Source organism: Gasterosteus aculeatus, chromosome 15 (genome assembly GCF_964276395.1).
Source record: "Gasterosteus aculeatus chromosome 15, fGasAcu3.hap1.1, whole genome shotgun sequence".
NCBI lineage: Eukaryota > Metazoa > Chordata > Actinopteri > Perciformes > Gasterosteidae > Gasterosteus > Gasterosteus aculeatus.
The window spans coordinates 2,516,973-2,530,624 of NC_135703.1; the positions used below are offsets into that span (position 1 = coordinate 2,516,973).

At 42.8% G+C, this 13,652-nt stretch overlaps 2 protein-coding genes and 1 long non-coding RNA gene across 5 annotated transcripts; 1 reads left to right on the top strand and 2 right to left on the bottom strand.

The window, feature by feature from the left end:
- Nucleotides 1–22: 22 nt before the first annotated feature.
- Nucleotides 23–5,749, bottom strand: LOC120832762 (ubiquitin-conjugating enzyme E2 D2). 2 transcript variants are annotated; one of them, XM_040199318.2, is made up of 8 exons: nucleotides 5,243–5,749; nucleotides 4,370–4,433; nucleotides 3,911–3,942; nucleotides 3,709–3,786; nucleotides 3,317–3,422; nucleotides 2,882–2,975; nucleotides 2,567–2,616; nucleotides 23–1,267 (listed from the first exon to the last, which is right to left on the bottom strand). In XM_040199318.2, exons 1-7 carry the CDS (start codon nucleotides 5,264–5,266, stop codon nucleotides 2,568–2,570), a joined length of 447 nt encoding a protein of 148 aa, XP_040055252.1. In that variant the 5' UTR covers nucleotides 5,267–5,749; the 3' UTR covers nucleotides 23–1,267; nucleotide 2,567. The 2 variants fall into 2 exon arrangements, with proteins under 2 accessions (XP_040055252.1, XP_040055253.1); XM_040199319.2 differs by lacking the exon at nucleotides 2,567–2,616.
- Nucleotides 5,750–6,755: 1,006 nt separating this feature from the next.
- Nucleotides 6,756–12,912, bottom strand: LOC120832761 (RING finger protein 145). 2 transcript variants are annotated; one of them, XM_078089353.1, is made up of 11 exons: nucleotides 12,612–12,912; nucleotides 12,163–12,455; nucleotides 11,980–12,088; nucleotides 11,333–11,424; nucleotides 10,763–11,004; nucleotides 10,149–10,324; nucleotides 9,895–10,035; nucleotides 9,538–9,720; nucleotides 9,273–9,420; nucleotides 8,679–9,035; nucleotides 6,756–7,989 (listed from the first exon to the last, which is right to left on the bottom strand). In XM_078089353.1, exons 2-11 carry the CDS (start codon nucleotides 12,329–12,331, stop codon nucleotides 7,447–7,449), a joined length of 2,160 nt encoding a protein of 719 aa, XP_077945479.1. In that variant the 5' UTR covers nucleotides 12,332–12,455; nucleotides 12,612–12,912; the 3' UTR covers nucleotides 6,756–7,446. The 2 variants fall into 2 exon arrangements, with proteins under 2 accessions (XP_077945479.1, XP_040055249.2); XM_040199315.2 differs by lacking the exon at nucleotides 12,612–12,912 and having other exon boundaries at nucleotides 12,163–12,469.
- On the top strand, nucleotides 8,911–10,572 carry LOC144388392 (uncharacterized). Its single transcript, XR_013452756.1, has 2 exons — nucleotides 8,911–9,050; nucleotides 9,165–10,572. It is a non-coding gene; the product is annotated as an uncharacterized LOC144388392 (long non-coding RNA).
- Nucleotides 12,913–13,652: the final 740 nt, after the last annotated feature.

A 13,652-nucleotide genomic window follows, 5' to 3' on the forward strand; every position in this document is an offset into this window, starting at 1 on the left:
ATAAAAATGCTGAAACATTCAATGATTTATTAAGACAGCGGTTAGTTCTTTATTATTTTACAGGCATAAGAGGTTTATCAAAAGGATGAATCAGGGATATAGACTTTATAATCAACAAGACAAATTGTGAGATTAGCATCAGACTTTGAACTCTAGTATTTAAACAAAACAAGACCTGATTGGTGTCAAGTAACTTTATTGAAGGGGAAACTAAAAAGAAACAGAGCCACAAGTTGATTATCAACCATTTGCTTTGCATCAATATTTTAGGGCTACAAGAAGACAGTGTTCGATTGGGCATAAATCTAATAGCTCATCTACAGAACGAAAAAGAAATCGAAAGCCTTTGAGGGGATGCACATTCTTCCAACTGTTCAGCCTTACAATCGCCTTAATTTGCAGAAACATCAGATATAATAGCCTACCTTTATTAACATGCATAAAATACAACATTGAAGTTTTAATATTTTGTTTCCTTAACATTGATATATACTGCTGCGCTTCTCTGTACACACACTTTGATAGTGGAATAAGATACACTTCTTTCCTGCAGTAATGATTCCTATACTAAAAGATCAGAAGACGTCACACCCGTTCGGGAGGATACAGGAGCCACTAACCAGTTAGTCAAATCGCTCAGATCAGATCTTTACCACTTTCAAATGACCAAATATAGTAATAGTAGATATATAAAGGCAGCATAATTTCACCAAATTTAAACTTTAAAACTCTGAGTTTACAGGTTATGGCAAAAGACAGGCTTCTCTGTAAGTGCTTTGAGAAATCCAGCTTAGAGTAAGAGTAATGATCAAATCGCACAGGATGCAGCCAGTGGAGCAGCTGGACCGTCGTGGGGCTGATGGGGTTCAGGAGACCAGTCGCATCAGATTCTACCAAGTGTGTGCAGAGCAAATGTCATCACCAACTCTTACTGGTGCATGCTCAGGCAGAGCGTTAAGAACCACTGTGATTACTTTATTTAAACTCCGTATAAAAATGGGAGCCCAAACTTCACGGAAAACTGGCACGTGTCCTAGAGTGAAAACACTATCTTCTTATAAGCGCGCAGGTGGAAAGAGCAGAGGGCAAGACACTGATTAACCCCCCCCTCCCCCCAAAAAAATGAAAAAAGAAAATTAGTGAAAAAGTGAAACTGAATCCCGTAGGTTTTTTTGTTTGAACCAGCAACAACATTTTCCTCCAGCTTTCCAAATGAAGCAATCACATTGCGTATTTGTGTGTCCAGTCTTTTGCCATTTTGGTGTATCTACAGAGGGGAGAAGAAAAAAAAAAGTTACTTGAGGAATCTCAAAACAAATCACGTTCTGCATAACAAGCGTTTGCCTCATCATCTTGTCAAAGCACATGCACGTCAGCACGTGGCTTTGTGTCAGTTTATGCACGAGTACTTAAAATAACCTGCACAAATTACACATCTCAATGTGAAACACTTCCCTAATGAAGGAAAGATAAATGATTCTCATGCTCGGGTTAGTAAATATGCTTCCATGCACAGAAAGTTCTGCTTCTCTGCTACAACTGTCACAATAGTTTAATAATATCACCAGCGATTGAGCTTTTAACACGATTGAAAGATCGTTCAGATATACAAACACTTAAAGAATAAGGAACAGCATTTTGACGTCAAATACCACAATGCTTTGTTTCCAGATGGGGATAACAAACGAAAGACTCAAAATCAACTCTGAAAATGGCTGCAACGCAACTAGAACCCAGTAATTGTGTCGAGGTGAGCCGAAAACGTTAGTTCATTTTCTTTAATGCCAAATGTGTTTTTGTTGCAGCTTCTCCAATGTTGTAACTATAAAATCGAATATTTGGAGCGGTGATGGGATTTTATCCAACTGTTCCACCCGAGTGATCAAGTGAATAATAAGACTAAAAGATGACAATATGTCATTTGCACTGCTGAAGCTCCAGATTCAAACATTTGAGTAAATGACTCAGCTTATAAACACTGCAACACTTTTACTTTGTGAACACGTGTAAAGTGCATTATTTGACTGGAATACTTTTTCTAGTCATTGATTCACCATCGTATCCCCAGATTCATGTTTTCTTAGAATATCTGGTTCTGTGAAACTATGTAAAAAAATACTGATACATTTTTTAAAATAATGAAATATGTCCTCGTTATTTCTTGTTCATGTTTGGATTGATTACTCTCAGGAAGCTGGTGTCTACATTTCAGTGCAGCTTGGAAAGAGTCAATGGGAATCAAAATCAATGAATTAAAACCATTTAAATCAATACGTTACAATGTCCTGGTTGAGTTTTTGTTCTCACATCTGTGAGAAGTGATTTGCTTTTACTTCCCTGCAACAGAAAACTTTTGGATTAACACTACTGGACTATTATTATATCGTGACGGATTGGTGGAAATATTCTGCTAATGTGTGTATTTACAGCAACAGGCTTCATCCACAGGACATCAAAGCGCACGTGAAAAGCCAAACTCAAGAGAACGAGTTCCGTCAGTGAGGCCGCGGCATCACAGAACACAACAGACCAAACGCAGAACACCAGCCAAGATGCTCCGTCTTACCCTAAAGCAAGGCATACTTCGTGGTCCACTCCTGAGCTAGTTTATTGTACCTGACAGAGTGAAACTACGTTACACACTCATTGGACGAGCCGGCCAATTGTGGCGCTTTAGTTAATCATCATCCTCATTAAAACATACAAATCAGAGGCCAGTTTATTAGGAATGACTGGGCTGCAAAAAATCTCTTCACGAAAGTTGGGATGTTCAGTTGTGTCATGTTCATTTAGAGAAGTGCCAGGACAGGTTGCCTCATCTTTAGTGAATAGTTCAACGCGCATGTGTAGAATATATACACACACACACACACACACTCACCTTGAATTATCTGTTTTGTAGATCTGAGCGATCTCTGGCACTAGCGGGTCGTCGGGGTTTGGGTCGCATAGGAGTGAGCAGATGGAGAGAAGAACTGAGAGAAACAGATTAAATATAAACGTCAAAAGGAGGAAATTAAAAGGCAAATCTGGGTTTTAACTTCCTTACTTGGGAACACGGAAACGTAGATAATAGCGAAGCAAGTCTAGTTGTTCACAAAGAAGGAATTTCAAGCATTCGAGAATTTTGACGCCGGTCACCTCAAGTAAAGGAGATCCTACTTAGCAGGTTTAGCTTTAAGTTTTAATTTGTTATGTGTCCGCAAATCACATTACTGAAAATACAAAAAAAAACATCTAAAATGACACACATTTCAATCACATTTATTTTTCAGTCGACAAGATTGACATTAAGCACATTGTGTCCTTGTTGTACCTTTAGAAATGGTGAGCGCAGGAGACCACTGCGATCTGAGGATATCCAGGCAGATACTGCCGTTACTGTTAATGTTTGGGTGGTAGATTCTTGTTGTGAATGCAACCTGGCAGGAAATAAGAACACAGAAACCAGTGAGGACGTGTATAATAGGACACGCGTCAGGTTAATGTTATGCAATTCAAATTCCCGACAGGAGGCAGAACTATTTAACGCTTGTGTTGTTATCAGCTGCTGGAAAAACTGGTTCAACTTGATGAGGGTTGTAAACAATCAAAGTGAGTTCATGACGCACAAGCGCTGAGCTTCACACAACAAATGTTTCCCCGATACATTTTCTGAGGTAAGTTCCTAAAAGTAAATAGTTATTGTTCAGGTGTGATTCAGCGTACCTTGGGTGGCTTGAAGGGGTAGTCTGTTGGAAAATGAATCGTCAAGAAGAAAACACCCCCCTGATATGGACTGTCACTCTGAAAGGATAAATGACATTACAAAGTCAAATCTCAACCTTTACCTCGTGAACGGGTTATGACATCATGCTACCGTAAGGCCAGAAAAAAGGATCAACAATTGTGTCATAAAGGATCTACTTACAGGTCCCATGATCGTGGCTTGCCAGTGAAACACTGTGGAGAACAGAAAGTCAATGTAAGGGAAGAGGAAAAGGGCACCAGAAGGAATCCAGTCTCGAAAACGCCATTTCAATTTATAGAATATCGTCATATTTGTTTTACAATACGTTCCATCCCTCTACCTAGGGAGGAGGTATAGATGACCAACGGAACACGTTCTCGTGATACATGCGCACAGCTTTGCTTTTAGTTCAATTTCTATATATAAAAAAAAAATATTCTGTTGAATTTTTCAGAAAATGAATGTTCTGTTTTCTTTGTCATTCATGACGTTATAATTAAACAACCGTGGAACGCTTAAATAAAGCTAGGAGTGTATCTTTGGCCTCTGGTCAATCATTACTTTCCACTTTTTTTTCTGGGAAGGAAATTGAAACGGAATAAAAATAATAGAACTTTGTGGCGGCCCTGAGGAACTTACTGTCGTCGCCCACTGGGCCGGCGGAGCACTGCGCCGGAGGGTCACGGGCCAGGTCGTTAAGCTCCTGAAAGCAAAAGCAAACGTTTACCACAATAATCAAGTCCATTCATCTTCACAACCTCTCTATCTCTTTCCACCAGCTGAGAGAGAGAAGGGCCCCTTGTTATCATTCACAAGAGGACACTTGAGCACATCGAGCCTCTTAAAAAGGTTAATTTTAGGTGGCATTTTGACGGGCACAATTTCACAAGGGAGTTAATGAGTTTCCTTGAAAGAGGATCCCGGATAAACAGTCGTGAAGACACTACGGGGGCCGATGCTCCACGTCTGACCCCATTAAAACTACCACAACACTGATGGCCCCGAAACAACACCATCACACACCAGGACGGTGGACCGTGAACCAGGAGTCCCCGGGCGTCCTGAGTCACGGATCGCTGACACGTTTTAACGATTGAATGTAAAGCAACGGATCGGTACAACATCCAGGGAGAAGTCAACTATGCGGGCGTTTGCGCGACTAAACGAGGTGTGTGTGCGTCGCGCGACTGACGCGGCCTTTCTCCTTTTATAGTAGCCGTCATGTCACTTGGATCAAACACACGGAACCTGTAACGTAATCAAAAACGCTCGTGCTAGCGAGCTAGCTTAGCTGAACGCTGTTAGCCGATCATCGCGACATCGGTGTGTGGCAGCAGTGACTGGTCGAAACTATCCTCAACTAACCAATTACCATAAAAACACACCAACTTATTAGAGATCCGAACCTAAAACACGTTTCCCTAACACGCATCCAGCGGAGACACTATCGGTGACGGCGATGTTGGGAGGCTAGCGCGGCGCGCTAACCCCGTCAGAACGCGTTCTCTCTACCTTGTGGATCCTCTTCAGGGCCATCTTCTCTCCACGTCCGTTCTTCTTTCGATTTGAAGGTTTTCCGATCCAGGCAGTGAGGGGCAACCGTGATATGCCAGGATGATTGCGCTCCCCAGTTAAGTAGTTGATGCCGGGGACAACTCGACGGCCTTTCTTCTCGGGAAGCTAGCGCAGTTAGCAGGCGAGCTAAAACTACGTATGCGCAGAGTTTGGGCGACAAAGGGTTAGCCCGCGATGCTAGCGAGTTTATTCTCCCCCGAACGGTTAGGCTGTCTCTCCGGTGACCCCGCGCTTCCCCGTTGTCACGAAGCCGTATATCGGATTATCTGAATCTCCGGGCTGAGGCTTAGAAGGTACGCTAACAAGGTGAAGTATCCCCGGGACGACAAAGCTGCTCTCTCGTTAGCCAACTAGCGGCCGCCTGCCCGTATTTGAGGCTTTCTTATGGGGAAGGCGGTCCAGATGGCAGCCGAGTGACGAGGCGGAAGTGACGTAGCAGTCAGCCCGCTCAGTGTTTCATCAAAATTAAAGTAAATAGGATCTATTTTGTTTCTTTAATTATGGTTATGAACAAACTAAAAGTATACACACATTATGATTTATTTTTATTTTTAATTGTTGTGCCTAAATAATTCTATTTCACTATTTAGAGGCAAATATTGCACTCGTTACTGAATTTGAAGGATATCTCCACTTCCCAGACTCCTATTTTGTGATACAAAAGATAATATCATGTCACATTATATATATATATATCAGATCGCTAGGAGTCTATTAACCCCTATAATATAATGAAATAATATATTTAATATTCTGAAATGGGCAAACGTTTTTTGTATTTTGAGTCATTTTGTCAATCTATTTTGGTGCGAATATTGTCTTTTCCATTCAGGCTGAATTGGAATGCATGCTTTTAGCTCTTGAATCTGACCGCTTTATCGTTACAGCCAACTTGAGCAATACATTAGATGAAATAGATCTTCAAAGTTATTTACAGTGGCAACAATTAGTTGAGAAAATAAGTCAATAAATAATCTTAAAAAACTAAACTCATTAATCACTTAAATACAGTTTGTGTCTTCTCTCATTCAAACACGCCAACTTTGGCTCATAATAGTTTCAAGTTGTTGGATTTTGTAACCCTCAGCTCCAGAAAAACGGTGCAGCAAATTTCACTATTAAGATGATTATTTGATGGTGACCGTTTAGTCCAATATAAAAGTGGAATCATTCCTTTGCATTGTCCAGCCTATTGTTCATTGGATGTGCTTTTCACTTGTACTGGCTTATACTCACATACTAAAGTTGAGCAAAGAAACATTGCCCAGCATGTGTAAAATATTTAAGATAAAAACTATTTCTAGCATTTGATGATTATACTTCACCGTAGATCTGTGTGAAATTAAGTAATGATGCTGAATACTTTATTATCTCATTATCAACATGGATAAAAAAAAGATCTGGTCTCTCTCTCTTAACTTTCACCTACATTAGCAATATAATGTCAACCTTCCCATCCACATGTTGTCAATTTATTCATTTTAAAACTACGGGGCAAAAAAACGGTACATGTTCACATGAAGCCGAGGAAAAGGCTGATTATGATTTATAAAAGACAAATTATGCTACATTGCTTTCACAAAAATCCAATAGAGGATTACAAGGAAATCTGAAAAAACAGAACAAATCAAAGTTAATATTGACGCAAGACATAATTTCTATGAATTATATGTATATCTATCTTTTTTTCCTCTTTACAATTTCTTCACAGTCGTACAATAAGCGTATCATTTACTCTCCATTCTCAACATAGATGCATATTATTAGCTGAATTGAGGCACGTTCATCCCACATTTCTCCGTAGGTTCACAGAGAGAAGGCAGATATGTTTCGGTTCCCCTTCACACCCTTTCCAAGGCACCGGTGCAGGTAGTCACTGTTGTCTGTGCTTGTGCAAGAGAAGGTGAAGGTGGGTCTCATCAGCTTCGGGTGTGAGGAAGTAACTTGGAGGATCGCCAACAGAGTCCAGGAGTTCTAAGTAAAGTTGGTCAATCCACAAGGCTCACACCGCACGCCTCATGCTTTCCGTTTTCCTGTTAAGGCTGTGATCTCCCATGATTTGGATGGGCCGTCACGGCTGAGATGTTCGTGGCTCTCAAGGACAACAAGTTCTGCCTCCTTCGAGTTCTGCTCCGTTGGAGTCAGATGGGTCCTTCATTGGCCCGTCGTGTATCCGTAGTTGGCCCGGGTGTCCATGACAGCGGTGAGTCCTGCCCACCGCCCTCGCTGCGCATGTTACCAGAGGCTTCACCCAGCGGCACACGGGAACTAGAAATGTCCCCCGAAGAGCAACTCGACGCCGGCCCGACAAGTCCGACAAAGTCTCCGCTGGAGCTGAAACGAAGACCTCGACCAGCTTTACTGAGAGTGTCAGCTGGTTGGTCCTGATCTTCCCTCCGGAGATCTCCGCCGTCAAAACTCATAGTCTCCTCCCGCTGCTGGGCATGATCAGGCGTCTCCTGGGACGGGCCGTTGCCCCCATCCTCGTCCGCCTCTTGATGGGTCCCGGCGCCCCTCTGAGTTTGAGCTGCCGGGGCGTCGCCCGAAGCCGGGCCCGGATCCGTCGCTGTGCATCGGACCGTTTGGTGGCACATGGGGCAGGTCTCCTGCACATACAGCCACTTGCGGAGGCAGTTGCCATGGAAGAAATGTCCGCAGTATGTGATCACAGCGGCGGTCATTTCCTGTGAGGAGGAGAGACGCATTTTACTTGACAACCAAACCTGCAGACTGCATTTGTTTAAGAAGCAGAGACATCTTTAATACTATTTAACATGCGTAAAGATTTTAATACACATATAACATTCAGCATTTATAGTTCACACGTAATGTTACACATTGTTGTTTAATGTCATCTCTTTTCAATAACCCCGTAAGTAATTCTTTAATATATTCTTTTTAAAGTAAATATCCTCGATGGGGATCAATAAAGTATGTTAGTATTATCTTTATTTAAAAATAAAACAACTTCTCAAAGTTCTCAACAAGTTAATGGCCGGGCCAACAAATCTTCTGTTATTATGAAGATTTTCTGTGTGTGACACAGAAACATGGCTGAAGGCCAAAGATTTGCAGAGGTGGGGCTGAACTGGAAAAACAGGATGCACATTCTTAAGATGTTGTTGTATGTGTAATGCACGCGCTCACGATCTGCCACGGGGCGGTTTAACTCTACTCTCGGGTCGATATTGTGATAATATTGAGAGTAGGTTTTGGTTATGCAAAATAAAGTCTCACATCGCCGGGTGAAGAAGAGCTGAACATTTAAACCAGTTTTCATTCAGTCGTGTAGATGCGTTGTTGCAGATTCCCTCAGCAGGACAGAATGTCAGGATGCGCTTTTCAACATAAACTGCTCCATTGATCGACTGACCTGGAAGCAGATGGAGCAGACGTCGTTGTGCTGCTGCAGCTGTCCGGCCGTGGCTCTGGGGAGGGAGTTGATCTTCTTCGCCGCTTTCTGTCTGAGCAGGAAGCTCCTCCAGCCGGATTGAGCCCGGAGCCAAACGTTGAAGTACGAGTGGATGATGATGACGGAGGCGCCCATCCAGCTCCACTCGCCGAACAGCGACTCCCAGGTGCCGTACGCCACCACGCAGAGCGCCACCACAAACTCCAGCACCCTGCTGACGGCATTGACCCAGTAGATCACTTCGTCCAGGCTCTCGATGGGGTCGCTACGGAACAGCTCCACCATGAAGAGGGAGTAGATCAGCATCGTGCCCGTAACCTGGACCCACAGGAGGTTACACATAATCAACTTTGTTGAATGTTTAATGAAAGGACTGTATGTAGAATTTTTATGGGATGAAAAACCCCTTTTTCCTGTCGATCTAATGACTTAAATATTTGTTTGCAGGGAGTTCAGTGTCCTATTTTATACGGCCACTGTGGAGCGCCAAAGTCAGGATTTATCTCGTTCTGAACTTCTGGGGCCCTTCATTTGTAAAGACACGTGGAGTCATACCTGAAGGGAGGTCAGCATGCAGCTGGACACGAGGATGAGGAGCCAGAAGTCCATGTGGAAGAACTGGGAGATTTTATAAGCCATAACCACAGGAAAAACCAGCAGAAATAGACACATGCTGAGGCCACGGAAGTGTTTCCACACACTCCTAGAAAAACAGGGAAAGAAGACGACAACAGCAAACCCACTGAGTACTGCTGGAAAACCTTTGAACGTCGTGCACATACATGTATTGAACCTCAATAAGCTAATTGTTGCACGTTACCTGTTGCGCGATGCGCCCAGGGCCAGAATAACCGGGTCGGTTATTTCAATCATGGACTGCAGAGTTGAAGTCCCCACGATGAAGAGGATGATGCTGAGGAGGAAGGTGCGCTGCAGCGCCTCCATGTCCAACAGCCCCGTCTGGAGAGCGAGCAGCAGCAGGGTAACGCCCTCGGTCACACCTCTGGAGAACATGGGGGTAAACAGGGCAAATCATGATGGAGCAGACTTCATCTGAAGCGATACACAAGTAACTTTTAGGTTTTTCCTCTAATAACATGGTTCAACGTGTCAATGATGTGCCTCAAGTGGTCCAATGAATCTGTTATTGTATGCTGCATGGAGCAAAAGGAGTTACCTGTGCATCACGTTCTCGCTCTGAACAGCTGCATAACCTCCGAGGTAGAACTTGCACAGGTTGAGCAGTCCAAGAGCGAGATAGGACACCACAAAGGTCAAACCCAAAAGGGAGTACGGAGTGGCACAGCATTCAGAGACACTGTAGGGGGCAAAGACGACACAAACTTTAAATAAAATAAAATTTGTGTTGGGTAAGTTGGTTTACAAAACGTACACAAGGGAATGTTAATAATCCACATTGCGACATCACACCTGGTGAGCAGGAACAACATGATGCCCTGATGGCCCGCAGAGGTTTTTCCTGACATGGCGTCTGAGCAGAGCTGGACCACGAACAGAACAAACCAGAAGACGCTGAAGAGCACCGGGACGGCAAACTGGTTCCACAGCGAGATTCCCACGGCCAGAAGTCTGTACAACTCGATCACCTGAGGGACGCGACGAGGAGCATGAAAACAGGATCAACAAAATGCATTGAGGATCACCGGCACACTGGAATCAAGAAACTGTTCGATTACAAACCAAATCATGTGCTAAAAGATTTGAATTTGAGATGTGAATAAAACTCTGACAAGAAAATCAGAGAAAACAAACCTATTTATGATGTGCCCTTGGATCATTTTCACTTGAAAAGCCTAAATGATTTTATAATACCTACACATTAAAACAGTCAAAATATTTTTGAATTGGTAGATTGTGTCCAATATTTTCAAAATTTGACAATTTTGTAGGAAAAAAACAAATCCACTGGAAACTTCTTGGAAATTGTGTTAACTGCATGTACATCCGTACATGCATAAGTCCTGAATGCTTCATGGACAAGCAGGATTGAATTTCTTCATCACATATACATTTCAGAAGAATACCTCCAGCTGCAGCAGCTCCGAATAAGCGGCCTTTGCCAGCCGATATGGCACGAAGAGATGCGAGAGGAGGAACAGGGTGACTCCCGCTGCGGTCAGGCCCATGGCGAAGGTGTTTACGGCTAACAGCGTGGCGTGACGCGCGACGCAGAGTCTGGCCAGCAGGGGGAGCACGTGAGCAGAGAGCAGCCACACCTTCCTGGTCTTCATCAGGAAGGCGCACAGCGTGCTGAGAATAATCTGACCTGGGCCGAAAACAACATTGGGACCATTGTAAGGCTTCTTTTCTCCATTTGCTCCCTGGTGGAGGTTTTATTGGAATATATGTGGAGATTACACACAGATGAAAAAGTACAGAAAATAATCACAACCAGCTCACATAACAGATTGATCTGAACAATTGCATTAAAATAAAAAGTCTGCCTCGTTGCTCAGCTGGACTTTGTAGGTGTGGACCCAGTCCCAACTGTAACAAATCTGCCGCTGATCTAAAGTCTAAAGTTTGGAAAAGGGAAAAAAAACGTATTCTTATTATGTATCATATTTACATGTAAATTTGGTTAGAGGACTCACTCGTCATCGCAGAGACGAATCTGTTGAAGGCCAGAGAATCGAGGTACACTGCTCCTCCATGGCCGTACCGCAGCTCCTCGTGAACGTAATCCCTGGGAAATGGTTCATAAATCACATATTCACTGTATGCTCTTTGTTTTGTGCCATGAAGAGAGCACCCAGTTGTTCCAGTTGTTTTCTTACTTAGCGTTAGCTTGTTTTTTTGGAGTTAGAACTGGTCCACAATCAGAGCTGGCTATATAAATAAATGAAAACCGCTTTGAAAAATACAAAGAAAGGAGAAACATGTGAGAGAAAAGGCGAAAGTGAAAAATCTAAATTAATAAATTATGAATTAATTTGTGCATGTTTATTTTTTGTTTATTTAAACGTAATCATTTATGTCTGACAAAATAAGAAAGCCTTTTTAGAGCAGCGACCCTGAATCCTTTGAAGACGCCACTGCTCCTTCTCACCTTACAGCACATGATATCGTACTGTCTTCTAAAATTAAATATCAGGGTGAAGAGAGAGACGAGACAGAGAAAGAGGAAACCGATCCAGCTACTACAGCACGTAGCAGCAGTAGTAGTAGTAGTAGTAGTAGTAGTAGTAGTAGTGGGGGTGGTGGTAGTAGTACTAGTGGTAGTAATGGTAGGGCATCTCACTTGGAAATCTGATGCCCCATGTAAAGCAGAAGAGCGGCCAGGATATGGAGGTAGAGCGTCACAATGTGTCTCAACGGCAAAACCAACACCACCACGTTTAGCAGATGACCTGGAGACACAAATTACGTCTCATTGTCAAGGCAGCCTGTCCCGTTAGAAGCCGTTCGCATTATATCACCTTACCAAAGTAGTACATGTTCCAGATGACGTATTTGTACTTGAAGAGCATGTCTTCGTTTTTGGCCTTGAGGTGCTCCGTTAAGCCTTCGACGTCACATTTGTACAGCAGGTCCAGGACCAGTATGCTCGGCACCCGGAGGACAACGTTGGCCAACTGCTCCAGACGAGGCATCTTCGACACCCGCCCCGGGGGGTGTTGTTTGGGTGGGAGCAGACAGCCTGTGTGTGTGCGTGTGTGTCCGCGTGTCACATGTTGTTTGCTAACCGTCTTACTGCTTTGCTCGTCTTCTTGTCATCTGAAAGAAGCACACAAAACGCCCGTGACTTCCTCTAAGAGGCCATTGATGAGCTGCGGAGGGGTTTTAAAACGCAAAATAAGTTAGCGTGTGCGTTCAAACATAACTAACAACACAGCCTTTAGCTGGCTGAGTATTTCACTTACTTTCACTTACTGTCCCACGGTGACAGACGCGCGGCCGTTTGCTAGCTTGTTCCTGTTGCTCTCGGTTAGCTTTCGCGTCGATCGGCAACATGTTTTCGTTCAATACAGCACAATTTTTCACGTTTCCTGGAATAATGCTGCGCTTCGGTGATAGTTGGAAACATTGTCAGTGGAGACGGTCGGATTAAACACCTGTAATTAAACGACAAAAGGGCGCGGACAGAGACTTCCAATGCAATGTTATGATTCCACTCGCTTGCGTGGCCATTTTCCGCCGTCACGTCAGAGCAAAATGAACCAATCACGTTCACGTATTCTGTATTTCAAAATAAAATGTTTTTTGGATACTACAGACTTTTGTACTACTACTGCTTCTACTAGTACTACTGGTATACTGTATGTTCAACGTACTTTTTAGCAATACATTGTAACGTATAGAAAAATAAATATAAAATACTTTAAATTCTTGTTCACTTTATGACCAATGGGTCAAAAGTAAAGAAATGTTGGTAACCAATGCAGTAGTGAAGAGTGCAGCAATGAAAGAATACTCTAAAGGCAAAGCTAACAATGTTGTTACATATTGGACATGTTTGCATAAACTATTTTCTTCTTCTATTGTACTTTTATGATTATATTGAATCAATGATGTATGGAAAGAATGAGGTACAATGGACTTCGTAGTACAAGCAGTTACTGTCGTGTCTGAATTATCTTAATGGTCCTGACATACAAAGTGCAGATGCACTGGTTTCACTTGATAATGTAATGCCACTTCCTGTCTGTGTGAGAAGCTCTCTTCTTTGTCATCTGCATATCTGAAGGAAGCGGTTACTCGTTTGGGGTTTATTTGATTCTCCCAAACAAAATCTCTTAAAATATTAGATGTGAAACAAAAACGGTACTATACACTTTTCAGTTGATGAGCTTATGCCCGTAGAAAAGTATTCATGTTCTTAAAAAAATAAAAGTCCTGCAGAATAAAATCCTGCACCCTGTCATGTACAATATCAGCAGGCCATTTATTATACTTGCGTAAACACTGTAACAT

What these genes read in the sequence shown, in the direction of transcription:
- LOC120832761 (XM_078089353.1), bottom strand. Translation starts at nt 12,331, where the DNA reads ATGCCTCGTCTGGAGCAGTTGGCCAACGTTGTCCTCCGGGTGCCGAGC. An exon ending in CTGGGCGCATCGCGCAACAG is followed by an intron (nt 9,421 to 9,537) that starts GTAACGTGCAAC and finishes CTGTTTTTCTAG; the next exon opens with GAGTGTGTGGAAACACTTCC. An exon ending in GCATGCTGACCTCCCTTCAG is followed by an intron (nt 9,036 to 9,272) that starts GTATGACTCCAC and finishes CTGTGGGTCCAG; the next exon opens with GTTACGGGCACGATGCTGAT.
- LOC120832762 (XM_040199318.2), bottom strand. Translation starts at nt 5,266, where the DNA reads ATGGCCCTGAAGAGGATCCACAAG. An exon ending in AAGCCACGATCATGGGACCT is followed by an intron (nt 3,787 to 3,910) that starts GTAAGTAGATCC and finishes TTATCCTTTCAG; the next exon opens with AGTGACAGTCCATATCAGGG. An exon ending in TGCGCTCACCATTTCTAAAG is followed by an intron (nt 2,976 to 3,316) that starts GTACAACAAGGA and finishes TGTTTCTCTCAG; the next exon opens with TTCTTCTCTCCATCTGCTCA.